The sequence below is a fragment of the Mirounga angustirostris genome, unplaced genomic scaffold (assembly GCF_029215605.1).
Source record: "Mirounga angustirostris isolate CCGP_5_RB_7025 unplaced genomic scaffold, mMirAng1.0.hap1 SCAF_17, whole genome shotgun sequence".
Lineage (NCBI taxonomy): Eukaryota > Metazoa > Chordata > Mammalia > Carnivora > Phocidae > Mirounga > Mirounga angustirostris.
The window spans coordinates 41,533,802-41,554,215 of NW_026991725.1; the positions used below are offsets into that span (position 1 = coordinate 41,533,802).

The 20,414-nt window shown below is 52.5% G+C and overlaps 1 protein-coding gene across 3 annotated transcripts in view; it reads right to left on the reverse strand.

Annotated features, from left to right (window-relative positions):
• Positions 1-20,414, reverse strand: part of CYTH1 (cytohesin 1) — an 80,143-nt gene that overhangs the window by 19,612 nt on the left and 40,117 nt on the right. For all 3 annotated transcript variants that reach the window (XM_064582776.1, XM_045888349.3, XM_064582777.1), the window contains one exon: positions 761-843. In XM_064582776.1, the coding sequence (XP_064438846.1) occupies positions 761-843 (83 nt within the window). Of the gene's footprint in view, positions 1-760; positions 844-20,414 lie in introns of those variants that run through there.

A 20,414-nucleotide genomic window follows, 5' to 3' on the forward strand; every position in this document is an offset into this window, starting at 1 on the left:
ATTTACCAGTGAAATAGGAATCTAAGAATTAGTGCAAATGATCAAATCATACTGAAGCCAACACTGGAGCAAGTCTTTCCACACTCTGCAGCTTTGGGATTCCAGGGTATGTCCCCTCCCTCCCCTCCCCACCCCCAAGCTCCCAAATGTTTTACAAAGAATTCTACAAGAATAACATCTGCTGCCCCAAGGGTAAAATAATCTAACCAATGGCTTCTATGACTTATGTCCTACAAGGCTTCGCAGTACCGCAAAGGATCTTTAGAAACACTGATGAAACAGCGTTCGCTGGTGAAGCATCTCGTAGGAACAGGGCCTCATTTAACCCTGACAGCAACCTATCAACAGGTGCTTTCATTCTTATCTCACAGCTAAAGAAGCTGAAGTTCAAAGAATCCTTTTATCTGAGATCGCTCCTCTGGGAAGAGGCAGAGCCAGGACCGGACGTGGGTCTAGCTTAACCCGAAGTCCGCGTTCCAAGCACCTGAGCCCTCACCCATGCCCCACTCGGCAGTGAGAAGCCCGCTTGGGAGTCAGCGGGCCTAGGGTCACCTCGTTCTGACAAGTGACCAGCTGGGTGTGGGCTTCACAAACCAGCTAACCTCAGCTTCCCTCTTCCCACTGGTGAAACCAAGGTGACTGTCAGGAACTACACCCTGCTCAGAGCTGGGCTGGGGTCAACTCAGAAGATGTCACGAGGAGACTCTTTGTAGAACAGGACACCTGTCACACCGCACGCGTCACCGCTGTGACCTCCTACCTGAATGTCGGCCAGTAGTTCCTGCTTTCTCCGCCGGATGTTCTCCAGTTCCTGACGCTCCTCTACAGTCAGGTCACTGGGAACTACAAGAAAGGAGGGAAAAGTTACTAAGAAAGCTTTATCTCACCAAAAATAAACAGACTCCAGAGACCACAAAAGGACAAGGATGCCATGGAAGAAACCAGAAGCCCATTTTGGAAATGGGGACAGCTCTGGCCCCCATTCTCCCTCAGCTTCAGCAAAGGAAGAGAGCATCCTGCTCACAGAGAAAAGCTCGCTGAAGGAGCACTTGCCATGGAAACGCGAGAAAAGGCAGCCTGAGGTCAGATGAGGCTGGCCAGGGATACGAGGGCACTGTCAGCCGAGCCCCGGCCATCTTCAGCCCTGATAGTGGGGACACTTCAGGCCCCCGGTGAGCCCGAGTCTCGTGGCCTCAGCCCCCTCACTGGACCCCCGCCCCTGACCGGAACCACTTCCACGACTCCCTGAAGTGGGGAGGGGGTGGTACTTGCAAAACAACGTGAGCACTTTTGTGCCATTTCTGGAGGGGGAGGGGACAGACTAGACACGTACAGAGAAAAAAATCTAGAAGGATATACCCCAACTGAGCGCTCGGCTCTAGGGACTGGGTTATGGAGACTCTGCTCTCTGCTTTACACGCTTCTGACTATGTTTTCATGAGCTCTCATCCTGACAACAGAGTCACTGAGCTCCCGGTCACAGTTCTCACCACGAGACACGTCCCCCTCTGAGGCTGCACCTCCTCACCTACAGGAACAGGGGCTTGGGACAACAGCTCCCTCAGAGGACCCTTCTGAACATGCTGGGCAAAGCCATGCGGTCAGAGGGGAACACAAGCACTCGCGTCCGGAAAGCCCGGGGTTAAATCCTGGCTCCAACCCGCCACACCCCACGTAGGGGTGCCTTACACAGGTCAGCCCGTCCGGGCCCCATGTCATCGGCGGTAAAGCAGGCACACGCCACCGCGGGCTGCCGAACGGTCGGGGTCCACCAGAGAAGGTGCCTCAGAGCCCGCCTGGGGCTTCACGGGAGCTGCAAACTGTTGGCTCCTGTTTCCTTCTGGGCAAAAGCAAAAGCAAAAGGCACCGGTGTGGCCGGACGGAAGGGGCAGCACAGGATGCTTCTAGACTCGGCAGGGGCCCGCGTGAGTTAGAACCGCACCGTGATACGGTGACCACTAAGCACCTGAAACGTGACTAAGCCAGACTGAGGTGGACTATATGTATAAAATACACGCCAGACTTTATACGAAAAGGTAGAATATCTCCTTAACAATACTTTATATTGATTACACATTGAACTCGTTACTTGATAAATAAAATATACTATTTTAATTGATCTCACGTGGGCTACGAGAAAGTAACGCTGCATTTTGTGGCTCAGACTACATTTCTACTGGACAGCATGGACCTGGAACAACAGCTCTGCTTGAAAGCGCAGGACCCACAACTCTCTTTCTGTGACACTGAGACTTTACTGCATTCAGAGACCAGTTACTTTCCCCAAATATTTCATAAAAATCATGGAAGACAACAACAGGGTAGAAACAACAGACAATGATGTCTACAGCCACAGGTAAATCACCTCCATTAGATAAGCTGGCTTTTTTTTTTAAGTAGGCTGCACCCCCAGCATGGAGTCCAACGCAGGGCTGGAAGCCACAACCCTGAGATCCAGACCTGAGCCGAGACCAAGAGTTGGACACTCAACCGACTAAGCCACCCAGGTGCCCCTAACTTTTCTTTTTTTTACCCAGCGTTCCCCTAACCCTTCTCTAGAAAACTACCTTTTAAACTTCCCCAAGATGCACTAAAAAATGCATTTGCTATCACGACCCGATCTTCTCCATATACAACAGTACCAGAAATGTACCTTCTTCATGTGACAGCCCCTGACATTTTCTATCATTTTACCCTTCGTTTTCTTCCCAGTGGCTGTGAAATGTCCCAGCCTAACTAAGACTCTGAGTCCTACAGTAGGAAGCACCATCATCAGAGGCTGGAGGGTTCCGGCAGACGACGGAAAGCCAGCCCAGGTCACCTTCTCAGAGTGACCTCGCCGCATCCCTGGGAACTCCGAGGGAATGCTCACCAGGGCTGCCTGAACCGCTGGGCCAGTGACAAGTCAGCTCCAGTTAGAGCGAACACCACTCTGAGAAACAACACAGACTCCATTCTTGAGAAAAGCACACACACTTAAAGGAGTTTATTCCAGTTTTTCTGGATTTCACAGAGCAGATTTTCTAGTCCATGAAGACTGGAAGATCCCTTTAAGAAATAATTTCCTCGGGGCGCCTGGGTGGCTCAGTCGTTAAGCATCTGCCTTCGGCTCAGGTCATGGTCCCAGGGTCCTGGGATTGAGCCCCACATCGGGCTCCCTGCTTCGCAGGAAGCCTGCTTCTCCCTCTCCCATTCCCCCTGCTTGTGTTCCTGCTCTCGCTATGTCTCTCTCTGTCAAATAAATAAATAAAATCTTTAAAAAAAAAAAATAATTTCCTCAGGTTCTAGGAGACAAATATTCATTCTAACATAACATGGTCTTGAAAATTTGAGGCAAAAGTTCTTTTTTTTTTTTTTTTTTTTAAGATTCTATTTATTTATTTGACAGAGAGATAGCGAGAGCAGGAACACAAGCAGCGGGAGTGGGAGAGGGAGCCCGATGCGGGGCTCGATCCCAGGACCCTGGGATCATGACCTGAGCCGAAGGCAGACGCTTAATGACTGAGCCGCACAGGCGCCCAAAAGTTCATTTTTAATAGCTGTTCCAAGGGGGAGAGTAACCAGGCTGTGCTTGTGAAGCTTAACCAGATCAACGCATCCCTACCCAAGCGGAGGCTAGACTAAGGCCCTCGGAATGAGGGTGATGAAAAACAGACCCAGCGTGTAGAAAATTTACATCTCAAGACTTGCTGTGTGCCCCGAGAAACCAATGTTTCTCATTCCAGATCGGGAAATCTCTGTGGTTGCTTTCTTTCGAGAACCTCAGCACCCACCCGGTCCAGGTTAGCATTCACACACAACCATTCTTCGAGAAGGTCACAATCTAGTTTCTGTGTTACAAATTCAGAACTGCAGCCGATCCTCTACCTGCCAAGATACTATTCTGGAAACAGTAAAGGAACTTTTTTTTTTTTTAAAGATTTATTTATTTATTTATTTGAGAGAGAGAGAATGAGAGAGAAAGCACATGAGAGGGGGGAGGGTCAGAGGGAGAAGCAGACTCCCCGCCGAGCAGGGAGCCCCATGCGGGACTCGATCCCGGGACTCCAGGATCATGACCTGAGCCGAAGGCAGTCGCTTAACCAACTGAGCCACCCAGGCGCCCAGTAAAGGAACTTTTTAAAAGCTATAAACCTACAACATCGAAACGTCCAGGGAGAGGACCCACTGGCAGAAGAGATTTCAACTAACTTCTGGGACAGAGAGAGCAGAGTGCCAACTCCTCCTTCTGGAAGGCAAACTCTGTGGGCGCAGGGCCCTGGGGTGCCCATCATGGCCATGTCTGCAGAGCCCGGCACAGTGCCTGACACAGCACAGACTGTGAATGTCAGTGCCCTCGGCCTAACAAAACAACTGAGCGGGCAGCCAAGCCGGGAGACCTGGTACTGTCCTTACAGCAAAGTCGGTTCACACCCAGCCAGACGAAAGCAGAGCCTCGCTACACACGAGGCCCGCCCCACACACGGAGCTCCCATTTAACCTACTGTCCACTGCGTCTTTCTTACACCCACAGAGATGGCAGAACCTACAGGCCAAATGAGAACCAGCAAGGCAGGGAACAGAAAACCCACCCTGGAGCAGAACAAAAGAAAACTTCGGAAGAACAGAACACTCTGGAAAAGGGAGAGTTAAACAATACACACCTGGAAATTAAGCCTATTTTTGTCCCTCAGCCTCCCCCTATCAAAAAGGGGTTAAAAGATAAAGGTGAGGCACCTGCAGAATAAAGAGCAAAAAAGACCTGAAGACAGAAGCAGAAATGGACTCACTCAGGAAAACAGCCATTGTAAAAACTCAGAAGTTGGAGGATTCAAGATGATCCTAAAGCCTCCATGAGCAGGAAGAGAAAGGAGGCGGCGGTGTAACAGTGGACTGGGAGACAGAGGAGGGGCTTTCGAGGGTCTAAATAAAAATGACTTTGGCCCTAGAATTAATTCGCAGTCACTGTGGAGGACAAAACAGAATCATTGCAGGCACAGGAGGACTCAAAGTTTAGCTCGTTCAGGAGGAGGAAGATGCGCGCACAAGGACGGGGAAGGAGCAGCCTCGGGAGCTGGAGGAGAACACACATGCTCTTGCGCGTGGACAGGAAGCCGCCCGGCCACCCGCAAGCAGCTCATCCCAGAGAAGGAATGGGAAGACAACGGAGAAGTATTTATAATATGTGGAGGCACCCCGGGGCCTTCTCTCAACAGAATAAAGAGGATCACTGGAAGCAGAGCAACAACTAAAGGGCATCATGAGCGAGCCACAGCCGGCAGCGTTCGGGGGAGGCGAGAGAGCAGAGTGCACTGGTCAGTGCTGGGAACGGCTCCCGAGAGAGCTCCAGGCTGAGCAGCAAGTGCATCCTGTGGGTGCTGCGCACGCTTGTCAACTTCTAGAGTCAACCTGCAGACGCAGCATGAAGGCTACTCTAAATCATGCCTTACCGATGGTGAAGGCCAGAACCAGGGAACAAACAGAAAGGCAGGGGGTGGGGGATGTCCCCACGGCACCTGCTTACAAAAGCAGGGACAGAGGTAAAAGATCAACGAACAGGAAAACGAAGTTGTAAATATGTGTATGGAAGTTCCAAAAGTGAAAACAAAGGAACCAAAAACTGGTAAGCCATCAAAAATCGACAGCGAGAGTGTGAAGAGGAGAATGATGTGACGTGGAAGAGGTCAAGAGACCATCTCCGACTTGATAAAATCATCAGTGGGATGAGAATATTAATATGCACTTGGCAGCATCTACCAGAAGATAAAAGCCAGAAAAAGTTAATTACCAGCGGTTGCTTCTGGGGAATGGGTCTGGGAATAGAGAGATGGGTCCTTTGAATACTTGCTTTAAAAAAAATACACGAAGGTACCACTGCAATTTTTAAAAAAGGTTTTATTTATTTATCTGAAAGACAAAGAGTGTGCACAAGAGAGCCTGAGGTGGGGCCGGGCAGAGGGAGAGGGAGAAGCAGGGAGCCCAGGACGCCAGGATCAGGACCTGAGCCATCCAGGTGCCAGTATCGCACTTCTAAAGTGAAAAATAAAAATGTTCATCTATGGTTCCTAGAAAAGACAGGCCTTCTACGTCCTGGTGGTCAGGAGGAGGCAGCGGCTGGCTAATTTGCAGTGAGAATAAACAAGACATGTATTCACAAAGGCTTCGATGCGGCCTCCTGACATTAACCACAGCATCTCTAAACCCCCGCTGCATTCCACCCTTAGCCACCTTAAATCACGGCGCTGCTTGCCTTAGGGTTCAGCAAACCATCTGAGAACTTCTTTTAAAGAAGGGCAGGTTTCCCTCTCATCTTTCTAGAGTTCTTCCCTGAGACCAGGAAAAATCCAGCACCCTAACACACATACCTCCCGCGCTTAAACTCATGGAGGTAAGGTCACCTCGTCACTTCAAGCCGTCACTCGCACTGCCCAGGAGGAAAGTAAATGCCATGGAGAAAATGCTTCATTTCACCTAACAGCAGAAAGAATCAAAACCGTGGCTGGAGAGGGAGAGGGGTGAGCGACCCCCAGGATCCCAGGATCGGGCAGGCCGCGGCCGGGGCAGGAAGGGAAGGCACAGCTGCGCGCACCCCCCACTCCCCACGTGCCTGGAAAGCAGCCTGGGCCCCAGGTAGGGCACGTACCAGTGCCGTGGCTTTCGCTCGAAGCCAAGAGGGCTAAACTGGAGAAGCTCGGCTGATGGGCCAGATGGCAGAGAAACAAACAACTCCCCCCTCCCCCGGCTGCCACGTGCTGCAGCCACGCTTCTGTGCCAGGAAGCCGCCTAGGCCCCCTTCTCCCGAAAAGAATGGCAACCAGGGAGGCAGCAGCCCAAGCACAAAAGATGGGGAGCAGAGCGCCTGGGGGTCTAGAGGCCTTGGGAATTCTCTCCTGCAAAGGTTAATTTACAAGGTGTCCCCCTTCCAGCAAGGGAGCCAGTCCAGTCCCTCCCCAGTCCCTTGCAGGGGTTCCAGTTCAAGGGAGGGGATTAGAGTGCGGACAAGGGACCATTGTGCTCAGCTGTGAATAGAAAAGCCACACAAGGGAAGCTTCCATTTCTTTCTTTCTTTAAATGTTGCTCTGCAGATTTTACCAGTCGGCAGAAGCCCAGAGCTGAAATGTGCTCCATCCAGCACATACAAAGGAGGACTGTCTTAAAGGGACAGCTCCCATAAACAAGCACATGGCGGCAATCGCGCTCCGCTCAGCTGCTCCCCCTTCGGCCGCCCCCCCCCCCCCCCCCACTCAGCAGCCAGGAGCAGGTGCCCAGCGATGGGCCATGAAGTTCAATCAAAAAAGCAGTTCTTCTGAGAGCAGTTTCTGCTCAGCAGGAACACAGGCAGCCGCCTGCCAAAATGGACCACTCAGTCCTACATCCCCAGGAGTGTTAAAGATGTGCTTTAGGACCGAGACACCACTCTCAGAGGTCATCCAGCAATACCAGGTCCCTCTGCCTAGCTCTAAAACACACCACTTGCCTTGTTTTTCCAACCATAATCATCAACCGTCGCCCTTCTTATATATAGCCCCTGCCTTTGAGTGGATAAGAGGGGTCCAAATTTAAACCAGCACAGCAGGGAAATGTTTTAAGAAGTGAGGCCAAGAATCTAGAAAGGCCCTTCCTTTCCCCCACGCCTGGAGAAGGTAAACAGGAGAGAACACCCTAGTCCAAGTTCCCACCCGGGCCAGGGAGGGCATCAGTGTCCAGACACTCTCCCAGCTCTCCGGAGCACGGGTACAAGAGGTACCCCCTTGAATAAGCAAGTCCAAACCCTTTACAGACGTGTATGTTTTATGGAACTGAAAACACACAGCCTCAGACACCGAACTGTAAGCCCCAGCTAAAACAGGAGCAGCAGTGGCAAAGTAAAGTACCGTGCTTTCTTACACCCTCTCTAGAAACTGCTCCCAGCTCTAGAGAGAACACAGCTATTTACAAACAGCTTTCGGGCTCAAGAGCGCCAATCTGGGAAACTGTTCATGGGGGTGAAGTCCAGAGACTTAAAGGTCAAAGGGCCTGCATTTACCAACCTCGTACTTGTGCAGATCCTACCAGTTAGATGCCTCATGCTGCCCCACCCTATGGGGGTGAGTCATCTGGTCTCCCAGGAAATCCCAGTGACTTACAATGTGAAAGATTCAAGAGACTAGAAAGAACTCAGGTGTTGGAGACCAACATTTAGCAAACTTCCACAAAACTCTCCATTCCTAGCTGACGTTGGTATACCTGGGGGATAAGAACGCAACCAACATCCACAGCATCTCTCAGGTAAGGGGCAACAATGGGATATGGAAAACAAACAGCTGTAATGACTAAGGAATTGCAATGAAAGCCTCAAATTCAGAGACAGGCCTCAGGACAGCCAACATGACCAGAGGGCAAGGGAGGGAAACCAAGAGCACATAGATAGGACCAAAGCCCGAAACTTGGTGGCACCCATGAACCAACAGTGCCTGTGATCACGTCAGACCTTTACAGAAAGTCTGCCAACTTTAGAAAACCAACGACTTTTCCTTCCTCCTAAAGTCAAGACCATGGCAATCCTTTCTAAAACTGAATACAGTATTATTCCACCTCGAGAAGGAAAGAAAGCCTGACTCCTGCTGCAACACGGATGAAGCTTGAGGACAGCATGCTCAGTGAAATCAGCCAGTCATAAAAGGCCACATGCTGTAGGATTCCACTTCTGTGAGGTCCCCAGAGCAGCCAAATCCAGAGACACAGAGTAGGATGGAGGCTGCCAGGGGCTGGGGGCAGGGAGCTGGGGAGGTGGTGCTGACTGGGGACGGAGTTTCCGTTTTACAAGATGGAAACTTCTGAAGACTGGTTGCACAACACTGAATATCCACAATGCTACTGAACCGTATGCTTAAAATGATAAATTTTATTTTGTGTGTACTTTACCATAACTAAAAATAAACTAAATCTACAAAAAGTTAATAGCACTATCTTGACTTCCTGATTTCTGCTTACTGTACTCGTCTCCCCTGACACTTATAAAGTATCTCACCACCAATTTATGGCCTAGGAGATTTTATTTTTTAAAAGATTTATTTATTTATTTATTTATTTTTTAGAGAGAGGTGGGGAGAGAGTGGAAGGAGCAGCAGAGGGAGGGACAGTCTCAACCAGACTCTGAGCTGAGTGCAGGGCTCGATCTCATGACCCTGAGATCACGACCTGAGCCGAAACCAAGAGTCAGACGCTCAACCGACTGAGCCACCCAGGCGGCCCCGCCTAGATTTTAAAGGAATTTGCGTACAAACCGTGGACTAGAAAGAGTGAAATGCTAGTGAAATTAGCATGTGGCTCCCATAACTGATATTCAACACAGAGAGGCCAGAGGCTCCTTCTAGCAAACTGCCAATGCGAAAATTTACTCTTCCAGTTTAAATTCTTTCCACACAAAAGCCACCCAGTCTCCTACTTAGGAGGAAGGACAGGTACATTAATGATTTTATTACCATTTTCGGCATCTTTAAGAAAAACTCTGTTCTCACCTCAGTCTTGGAGTCGGCTCATCTAACCACTGCCTGAATGACTCAAGCCTCCTTAGTCCAGAGGAGAAGCTACCTGGGGTTGGGGGTGGGAGGGGGGGACACCTGCTGGGGGTTGTCCTCGCCTAGGTAGTTCTGGGGTCTCGGGCCAACTACCACCTCACCCTGCCCCAAATGGAATGGGCCTGTCAACATCACGGCCCTTCTCAAATGAGAGAACACCTATGAAACAGCCCCACAGATGCCCAGCCGGCTCAGTCGGTGGGGCCACGCGACTCGTGATCTCAGGATTGTGAGTTTGAGCCCTACGCTGGGTATAGAGATTACTTAAAAATAAAAGCTTTATTAAAAAAAAAACCGCCATGGGGCGCCCAGGTTGGCTAAGTCGTTAAGCGTCTGCCTTCGGCTCGGGTCATGATCCCGGGGTCCTGGGATCGAGCCCCGCATCGGGCTCCCTGCTCGGCGGGAAGCCTGCTTCTCCCTCTCCCACTCCCCCTGCTTGTGTTCCCTCTCTCACTGTGTCTCTCTCTGTCAAATAAATAAATAAAATCTTAAAACAAAACAAAACCCCAAACAGCCCCATAAACTGTTTTAGAAAAAACAAGGTATTCTATCATCTTACCTTACACACAGAAGGGAAATGACACATTTTATTTAATAAATCCTAAAACTCCAGCAGTAACCAGCCAACCAAAGGGAAATGAGGTCATATTTAAAGGTAGTAAAAGGAACGAAGTCATAATACTCTATCCTAAAAGTTTGGTTTAGAAAAACAAAATTAACATCTGCCTTCAATTAAAGGTAAAAACTAGAAAACAATGGTTTAAAAACCCTCTCCACCTTTTCTAAAGCCTGGCAGTGGTAAGATCTGATCCAGCTGGAGTTTTGCAGCAGGATTCTTCCTGGCATTCAGACTTCCAATCTCTGTCTGCAAGCTGAAAGGATCACAGGAACGGAAAGCAGAGCTGGAAGCAGCTCCACAGGGGAGAACCATTTTCTCGCCTGGCCTCCTTGAGACGGAGGCAGAGTGCTCAGCTCTCGGGGAAAGCCTGGGAATTCCCTACCCCACCAGACAGACCAAGTCATCTGTGCTTGCCCCCCTTTCTCCTGAGGGAAGGGACTCCAGACCCCCCAGCCCCGCCCCGGCTGCAGTCACCCTCCCGCTGGGCGGCTGTGCGGCCACACCCCTTTCAGTCCAGGACAGGGGCTCGGTGGGGACATCAGTCAGTTCTCTCTCACTTCACCTGTTCCTAAAACCTATTTGTTTGCCAGCTCTTCGTAAAACCCTTCATTTTTTGGCACACTAAACCATTCTCGGTCCGTCTAATCACGGGAATGGGCCCCTACGATCAAATGAAATGTGCAATTCCAACTCCTTTTCTGGGTGTATTGCTGGAAGGAGGGCTACCCAAACCCAGGGATGGTTCCAAAGTACTCAGAGTCAAACAGAGACTCACGGGGTGGATCCAGAGGGGAGAGGATCGCCCTGAGTCTGTCTCTCTGCTTCCTGCTGTCCTATTTCTCACCTCACTGAAGCAGGGCCACCAAAATTGGTGATCAGCTTGTTCCTGAACCTCAGGCCTAGAAGAAACCACACTGCATATTTGAACATCTACCTCCAAGGAGCCAGTGGAAAAGCCCTAGGAGGAGAGAGCAGAACGCAAAACCACAAGGCAGTCATGCAGACAGCCAGCGGCTGCGTGCACCCGCTCGGCGGCGCGCACGGCGGGACAGGCTGGCAGCAAAGCATAACAGAGCGGGGTCCGCGTACTCCGCAGGATGCTCTCCACGCGCCATCCACCCGGCCTCTTACCCAAGGCGAGTCCCCTCTCCTGCAGCCCCAGCGTCCCGGCAGCCCCCGTCAAAGCCTGGGAAGCTGGCAGCTCTCCGCTTCAGAGGCCATGGTGGGCTGGCACTGCGACCACACCGTCCCAGGCTCCCGCGTGCCCCCACTGCCCCAGGCGGACGGAGGGACGGAGCAAGCACAGCATGTGTGCCCGCACAGCCAGGGCAGAGGAGGCAGCGAGGAAACGAAAGCCAAGTGGAAACCGAGGGCGGAGAGGGCGCCGAGGCTGGCGGGGACAGAGATGGCCGCGGAGCTGCCGCCCGGCTGACACTTGGCTGTGCCGCTCAGCTCAGCTCCTCGCAGGCGTATTTCCATGAATGCAATCACAGCCGGCCCCTCCTACTACCCCCCACGCGGCCTCCCGGGGGAGGGGTGCACCGGCGCTCGCAGACCGCACTTGCTTTTTTCCACCCGGGGAAGCAGACGGCGGAGGGCGGCTGTACGGGGAGGGTGGTAACCCTTCCTTTAGGTGCCCTCTCAGTACTGAGTGGATAAGCCCCGGGGCCGGCCCACGGGGGGAGGCTGTTCCACCACGCCGGGCACTTGGCCACCCCCTCCTCTTGCTCCGCACCCCAGGAGCAGGCGGTGACGCTGACCAGGCTGCCCCCCCCGCCCCCGTGCTCTGGGGCCCCGCGTCTCCACACAGGTGTGCTCTGGCCTTTCTAGCAGAGGGCTGGCCTCCCACTCGGTCCCCGGAGGCGGCAACATCACATTCCAGTACGGTCCGGTTAGGGAGGAGCTCGGCGGGCTGATCTCGGGACAATACCATAAGGTGGCCGGTGACAAGAAACCTCACTGCAGCCCCAGAGCAGAGACTCCCAGCTCAGAGGGCCGGGGGACAAGTCAAGGGCGCCGTTAGACACACAGACTTGGCCCCCCAGACCCCAGGACGTGGGTTCCATGTTAGATCGGAACATGCGGCTGCCTCTGACGAGTAAGGGAGGAGACATAAGGTTCTAAAAGCAAGTGCCGAACAGGCACGGAGGAAAAAGAAGAGAAACCGTGACACCAGATCAGGGCTCTCTGACCCCAGCACGGCTGACCTTCTGGTGGGTCACTCTCTGTCACAGGGGCGTCCTGGGCAAAACAGGATGTTGAGCTGAGCGCCCCCACCACCTCACCTCCAGATGTGACAACCAAAAGTGTCTCCAGACACTGCCAAATGTCCCCTGGAAGGCAAAACTGCCTTGCTTAAAAACCACTGCTCCAGATAAACAACAAAGGAAAAAACAAACATCCCCACACCCTCCCCTGACTTCCAGTCTTCAGTCCCGAGGAAGCTGCTGAGAGGTGGCACCCCTGCAAGGCCTGGCCCCAGCCCACCCCTCGCTACACTAACGTGGGCTCCATGCCCTGGGGGTTCCTCGTCACAGGACGGGGTCACCAGACCTGACCCAAATATCCCAACCCTGTGGCCCCAGCCAACATCTTTGAAGAAACAGCCCTAATGTGAACAATTTTATTTTTGTGTCAAAGGGGCAGTTCTCATCTGTAAGAATCATACCAAGTCTATGAGAAAGTAACCCTTAAAATTATTTATGAACTTTTTGTTTTAGGCTGCAAAAGGAAACCAGCTTTCAACAGAGGTGTAGACTGCGAGTCCCCACCTGACACACTCCCGCCATCTGGTAAGCCACCCCACTCCCGCCCGCCCGCCGGGGGAGGGTCCCCCTGGCGCCACCAGAGTTCTCACTCCCAGCCTCTCTTCACTTCCTTCTTGTGTTTAGGGGCTCATCCTCACCATCCCTCAAGAGCCACCGCTCACAGGAAGACTCCGGGGCCACGGTGGCCAGGCTCCCCTCCCAGCTTACAGGAGCTGACCATCACCTGAACACCTCAATCCGCGCTGCCTCTCTGTGTCTGCTCGTGCGGTTTACCATCTGGCGATGCACTGTCCTACCAGCGGTCTCATCTGTCCCGCAATATCTCCTACTCTAAGTGTATAACCAGGGCTGTTCTGAGGCAAATACACAGCAGGGCTGTACAGATCCCAGCAGGTGACTGCAGACCTCTCACCTCCTGCGCCAGACTCGGTCACAATGCACCAGGCTCACTGAGCCTCACGTGACCGCACCCGCACCTACTGAGCGATCAGAGGATCTACCGCTGGGCTTTACCTCCGTGTGGGAACCGGGGCAAAGGTTCAGCTTGAATCCGGGCCGCAGGCGGCCGGGAGCAAAGCCCACAAGAGTCAATTCTCAGCACAGACAATACGACCCAAGACGTGAGCAGACAAGAAGTGAGAGGAAAAAGCTACCAGCAGGAAGTCTGCACTGTGGCCCTCCTCGTGTATAAAGAAGACAGATGCGGGGCGCCTGGGTGGCTAGACGTTAAGCATCTGCCTTCGGCTCAGGTCATGATCCCAGGGTCCTGGGATCGAGCCCCACATCGGGCTCCCTGCTCGGCGGGAAGCCTGCTTCTCCCTCTCCCACTCCCCCTGCTTGTGTTCCCTCTCTCGCTGTGTCTCTCTCTGTCAAATAAATAAATAAAATCTTAAAAAAAAAAAAAAAAAGAAAACAGATGCTAAAATAAATAGCCCCATAATCAAGCTCATGAAATCACGGTGATCAAACACAAAGACCGTTCGCAGGCTAGCAGTCATGTCAGGAAATCCACCAAGAGAGAGAATAAAAGTTTTTAAAAATGGTTTTCTCAGACTGTTGTAAATTCAACAATCTTAAAAAAAAAAAAAAGGTGTACCACCCATACACGAGGCACCCTATTAGTTACTGTAGAAGATACAGAGATGGTAAGACAGTTTCAGCCCCCAGAGAGCTTACATGCTACTATTCCCTTCGAAGGAAAAAGCACCAGGCAGGTCCATGAGAGGACACTGGCATCAGGCGCTGGCCACGTACCAGAGGGCTCCACACAGGAGCTGAGGCTGGAGCCTGCTCTGAAGGTTGGAGCCAGCAAGGAGAGGGCACTCCAGGCTGGGGAGAGTGACAGTCACACGGGGGAAGGGGAAGAACACTCTGGAAAGGTGGGGAGAAGCTGGAGCCACACTGTGTCCTCTGACTCCGACACGAAGACCTCTGGATTCTGCCGCTCCCAGTGGCTCCCAGCTCCAACCAGCATGCTGGCGTGACAGCGCCCCTGCACAGAGCTCACGTCCTGCCCTGCTCCCTCCCGTGAGGCCTCGGGCACACGGAGCCAGCCCCGGGGACCCTCCACCAAGCGTGCAGGGGGAGTCTGCAGCACTTCCTCTATTTGATCCATAACTTCTGAGGTGGAGATAAATTCAGATCTTTGAATTCATCAAGGGCGCAAGGGTGCTAATCCTCGGCATGAGGCACTGCCAGCCCCAGCGGACCTGGGCAAAGGCCCCATGCACCAGCACCCACAACGGGCAGAGAGCCTGGTTCTCAATCTCCCCTTCTTGTCACACTGGCAACTGAGGCACAGACCTCTAACAGTTGTACTCTATTCCTGACACTTAAACGTGCTTAATTTTTCTTTAGTAAAAGCTAGAAGCATAAATACTTCTTGCAAGAGGCAAAGACTGACATCTGTTCCCATGGAGAAGGGCCTGGAGACCTCTTGAGAAAGCAGGAGTTTCGCCTCTAACCCCAAAGTAGAAAAACCTGGCTCCCAGAACCAGACACTGACCCTTACCGGCGCTTCCCAGGGTCCAGAGAAGGTTTTCTGCAGTCTGAGAGAAGCTGAGGAGGGCCTGGAGGCACCGGCCTGGGCGCCCACCTTCTGCATCCCGTCCGGTCGTGGCGGCCGCTCACGGGCAGGGCGAAGCTGGGGCAGGCACAGAGGGCCCAGCTGTGGGGACGGGGGCACCCTCCCAGTGCCAGCGCAGGCCCAGGGCTGTACGCATTCTGTTCAGAGAGGCTGCTCTCGGGGTCCTCCACCTCCTGCCCTTGCAGAGGGCATGGCCGAGCGGGGAGCAGGGCTGCAGGGAGGACAGCAATGAGGCGGCAGCAGGGGGGTGGACAAAGCTCAGTGCCACGTTCTCTGCCTTTCAAGACTCCGGGTGGCACTTCTCTCCCTCCAAAATGAGCTCGGGAGGCAATGTGATCCATAAGGGAGTGGTGGGTTTGGCTGTGAATTCCTGACACCAGGAAGGTCTCTGGTGGCCTTCCTCCAATACAAACAGATCCTCACCTCTTGGCTGTCATCCTGGAGGGTATGTTGTGATTGGTTTCTCTGGACAAATTCCCTTCTACCCCCAAACCCCCAGAGCCAGCATGAGCCCTGCCAGCCTCTCACACGGGCAGGACAGAGTCACCAGGAAAACAAAGGGAGACCTAAGCAGAGGGGGGAAGACCCCAGCAGGAGAGGTCTCCCCTCGGTGTGTACGTCACAGGTCCTAAAAATAATACTTACATCACCAACAAGATTTTTACAGAAATGATACAAATGAAGTAATAATAAAGTTCTTATGAAAAAGTTTATATATGGATAGTACAGAAAAGTATGAAGGAGAAAAAAGCTGATGTGAGGGAGTCACTCCTGGAGACTGATGCGCGAGGCTCGGTGACAGGAGACAGCACGAGGGACGCTCGAGAGATGCTGACCCACCTGGCGGCGCTTCAGTCACACGGTCTCAGGAAGAAAAGACACACAAATATAAAGAAAAGTGGGATTTTCAGCCCATGGTGGCGGGGCAATAAGCCAGCAAGCCACTTGGGGTAAGACTAAGCTGAATGCCTATCTTATTTATAACACAAATTCTAGGTGAATCACAGATTTTAATGTAGGGAAAGAAACCATCAAAATTCTAGGGGCTCTTGGGTGGCTCAGTCAGTTAAGGGTATGCCTTCAGCTCAGGTCATGATCCCAGGGTCCTGGGATTGAGCCCCGCATTGGGCTCCCTGCTCAGTGGGGAATCTGCTTCTCCCTCTGCTTCTCCCCGCTTATGTTCTCTGTTATCTCTGTCTCTCTGTCCCTGTCTCTCAAATAAATAAATAAAATCTTAAAAAAAAAACAAACGATCAAAATTCTAGAATAAAGCACGATGACTATGGTCATGGTCTTGGAGAGTGTGTTTCCTGCATTAAAATGAAAAGCTTCTGAGTAGAAAATGAAGCCCGGCTGACTCAAGGTAAACAGCCAGGACAGCAAATATGCAAAGCATGTGCCAAGGGTTAGCTTCTTCAATTCACAGGGAGAGCAGCGTGAGGCCCAGTAAGACAAAGACCAGCACCACCGGCAAAGGACACAAAAGCAGATATGAGAGAAAAACACACGGGGCCACACATGGAAAGATGTTTGAACTCTCTAAAAACAAAAAATGTACAATGTGCCAATTAGAACATGAAGACCATACTGCTCTCCCTCAGTCGGGCAGAAATTAAATGTCTGATGACACAGGGGACCCTGACGAGGGCGTGGGGGCACATGGGCGGCCAGGGGCGTGTAACCTGGCACCACCTTTCTGCCATACCAAAGCTCAAAAGCCACGTACCTTTCCATTCAGCACTTCCGTTTAAGAACTGACCCAACCGATATCCTCCGGAAACTGCAAAAGTTAAAAACTACTTAAACACTATGTGGTCACGAGAAAGAGGGAGCTGATCTCTGAGTGATTGTCTAAAAAATTCTCTAAGACATACTCAGCGCGACAGGCAACCACGGAACAGCAGGGGCGCGCACACACCATCACTGGGAGGGACGCACCTGAGGCTGGGCGCAGGCCCTCCTCAGAGACGAGGGGTGCGGACGCCTCACGGTCTACCTCTCTGAATATCAGGATCCACAACTAAGGCGACGCTTTTTTGTTTGTTTGTTTTTAAGGTTTTACTTATTTATTTGTCAGAATGAGAAAGAGAGCGAGCACGAGCAGGGGGAGGAGCGGCAGGGAGAGGGAAAAGCAGGCTCCCCGCTGAGCAAACAGCCTGACGAGATGCGGGGCTCGATCCCAGGACCCCAACATCATGACCTGGGCCCAAGGCAGACACTTAACGACTGAGCCGCCCAGGGGCCCCTAAGGCACTGCTTTACACTGACGTTTCTATTCATAGAAAAGACGGACATGCCACCAGTCATTTACCCCCAAATATTTGCTAAGATTGATGCCTAAATATTTCTTTTGTGGAAAAAGCACACTTGGATTCTGCTCGAATGCCTTCTTAGCACCCGCTGTACCTATGCCGTTCTGTCGCGGTCTCATATGTGGGACTCCATCTGAAATCTATGCGTCGGTGTCCTGAACCCTTAACAGAAAATACAAAAAGAAAAGACTTCAGACACCAGAAAGAAGAGATGCAGAAAAGCCACTGACTAGGAAAAGAAATTTACTGGCTCCTTCTCGAGTCAGACGCTGAGCTTTCGTGACTGCGCTGTGCAGTAAGGAAGAGGTTCTTTTCTTAAGGAAGTGGGGGGCGTACTGGGGTGAGTGGTGAGCCCCGGCAGAGCTGACCCGCCTGTCTCCGCTCCCCCCGGCGTGTCACCCGCACCACGGGGCCAGGCACGGCACACCCTCGGGAGACGCACGTGGGAGGTCACGACACCGCCATGCCCTAGCAGTGCTCTTGAACGTGAGCTCCCGGCTGGGTCTGACATCCCTCCGGGAGCCGCGGTGACAACGCATGGTGGCAGAGCTGACTGGGCTAGACCCGGTCACTGCTGAGGCTGTCCGAGTGCGAGACCACACTGCGTTCAGGGACCGCCCCAGCTGCAGCTCCTCAGAGGGCAACCAGGGGCACCAGCGCAGCTGCAAGAGTCTGTTTCTGACCAGGAAATCTCAGCCAAGTGGACGACAAGCAGTAGAGGAGCAGAGGGGAGAACGATGCAAATCTTGTCACACTGCCTTTGGGGCGAGGGAAGAGTGAGAACCTGAAGGTCTAGCCCTCCATTCTTCAACCAGAAGCAAACTGCATGCAGGTTCCACAGCCCCCACCACATACTTCAGTGAACCTTCCAGAACCACAGAGAAGGTTGTTGACAACACCTGGAATGTCCTCGCCTCCACTGAGCACTCTGTACGCTGATGAGGGCCCTTAAGGCCCAGCGCTGGGCCTGCCAAGACCCCCAGTACCTGCCTTTTCTTTCTACCAGTGCTGGCTCCTGAGACTAGCCCATCCGCTGCCTCTGTCACAAGCCCACCCGTCTGCTGGCCTCGGGGCCCTGTGCTTTCGTACTCGGGGGGACTCGGAGGCTGTGGAAAGGCCCAGGCAGCAGTACGGTTCCGCTTTCTCAGAGGAGCAGAACCCCAGCCTCTGTAAAAAAGGGAAGGGCAGTTCTGATCCCCTTACAATGACACTGTGAGCGTTCATGTGTGGTGCGCTCACAGGAGGGCCGATGAAATTCAGACCAGAGCGAGTCCCCTTCAACACCTGTCACAGCAGATGGTGAGGCAGGTCTGCGGGGAAGCGCTCCTGCTTCAAGATAAAGATGCAACCATTCTGACTCTGCAAAATACAAACTCAACCCACAAGGAAGGGAGCCAGAACTATCTGTGGGAATATTAATTTCTAGTTATGGCACTTTAGCTTTCCCCCTTCCTGCGCGCCTCCCGCTAAGCGGTCTGTCCAACGCAAGGCTGGTACAATCACGGGAATGCGCTACGAGGATGGGGTCAGGCGGTAAGTCAACGGCAGGGGTAGTATTTTAGTGGTCACCTGAGAATACGGTATCCTGATGGAGAGGCACTCTACTTAATTCTATCCCACACATCTTCCTATAAATAATAGGATTTTGGGGCGCCTATGGCTCAGCCGTTAAGCGTCTGCCTTCGGCTCAGGTCATGATCCCAGGGTCCTGGGATCCATCCCCGCATCCGGCTCCTGCTCGGCGGGAAGCCTGCTTCTCCCTCTCCCCGCCCCCACTTGTGTTCCCTCTCTCACTGTGTCTCTCTGTCAAATAAATAAATACAATCTTTAATAATAATAATAATAATAATAAATAAATAATAGGATTTTACACTCACATAGAATCTCACAGCTTAAAATGTTTCTTTTTTGTTTCTGTTTTAATTTGGACTCAACAACAAAGTCCAGCTATAAACTTTGCATATTTCCTGACAATGAACAAGGCACTGTTACCTCCAGTTTTATAGACGAGGTAGGACTTACTGAGTAGACAACACTCTACTAACAGAGCCCAATTCAAACTCACTGGGCTGAGTCCTCAGCTCTTTATTTTCTCTTACTGGAATAATCAAATTCACTTCAGCTCACCATTTACTGAGGACTGTGCTCGGAGCTCAGGTTTAAATAGGTCCAGCCCCTGTCCTGCACAGAACACCAAGGCCAGAGGGGGAGGCGCACGGGCCTGGGGCTACAGGACCTGCGGCCACTGGGGCCATGCACACGCGGGACTCGGAGGACGCCCGGGGACACCAAGGGGGCTCAGATAGGTCAAGCCTCTGAGCCAGGACTCGGAAGGACACATGGATTCTCCAAATGGAGAGGCACAGACCAATGTGGACACACATACCAGGCAAGGCAAGGAGGCCGAGAAGCGGGTGGGTGCCTGGGGACAGGGAGCACACCTGGGGCCAGGGCCCAGGACACGTCAGGACTGGGCCGGCACCGGAAGAGAGCCCAGCATCAGCCTGCGAGGGCCTCGTGTTCCACCCGCCAGGGAGCTTGGGTTCCAGCCCAAAGGAAAGGCTCAAGGGTGAATCAAGGGGGACTAAGCATTGAAGAAATCAGATTAGTGCAGCAGGAAAACATCTCACTTCTTTAGAGACATTTTCAAAACCCCCACTTACCCTTTCCTAGGTGTGCTCTTCGGGTCCTACGGACCTAGGAAGGGCGGCTCTGTGAGGAATGTAAAGCTGACGCTCACCTCTCCGCCCTGGGATCTTGGGGACCTGCCAGAGCCAAGTCCATTTGCTCCCTTGACTTTTACGCCTGCCCGAGTGCCATTTCTGCATCTCGTTGTGATCCCTACGGGACCTGTTTTCACGGCAGTTAAAAGGGCAACAACGCTGGCCTCCCGAGTCCCAACAGATGCCAGGACAAAGCGCTCCTGGGAGGCGTGAGGGAAATGAGAGCGGCCGGCAGTTCCTGAAGGTGACTCATTCCAAGCAAAGCTGCCCAGGAATCCTGTCTCTGAGCTCTAAGTCCCCAGCCCCAAAATGGTGCCCCACTCTCGTCGCAGCCAGTGAACAGTGCATGTTGGATGTCAGGGTCTCC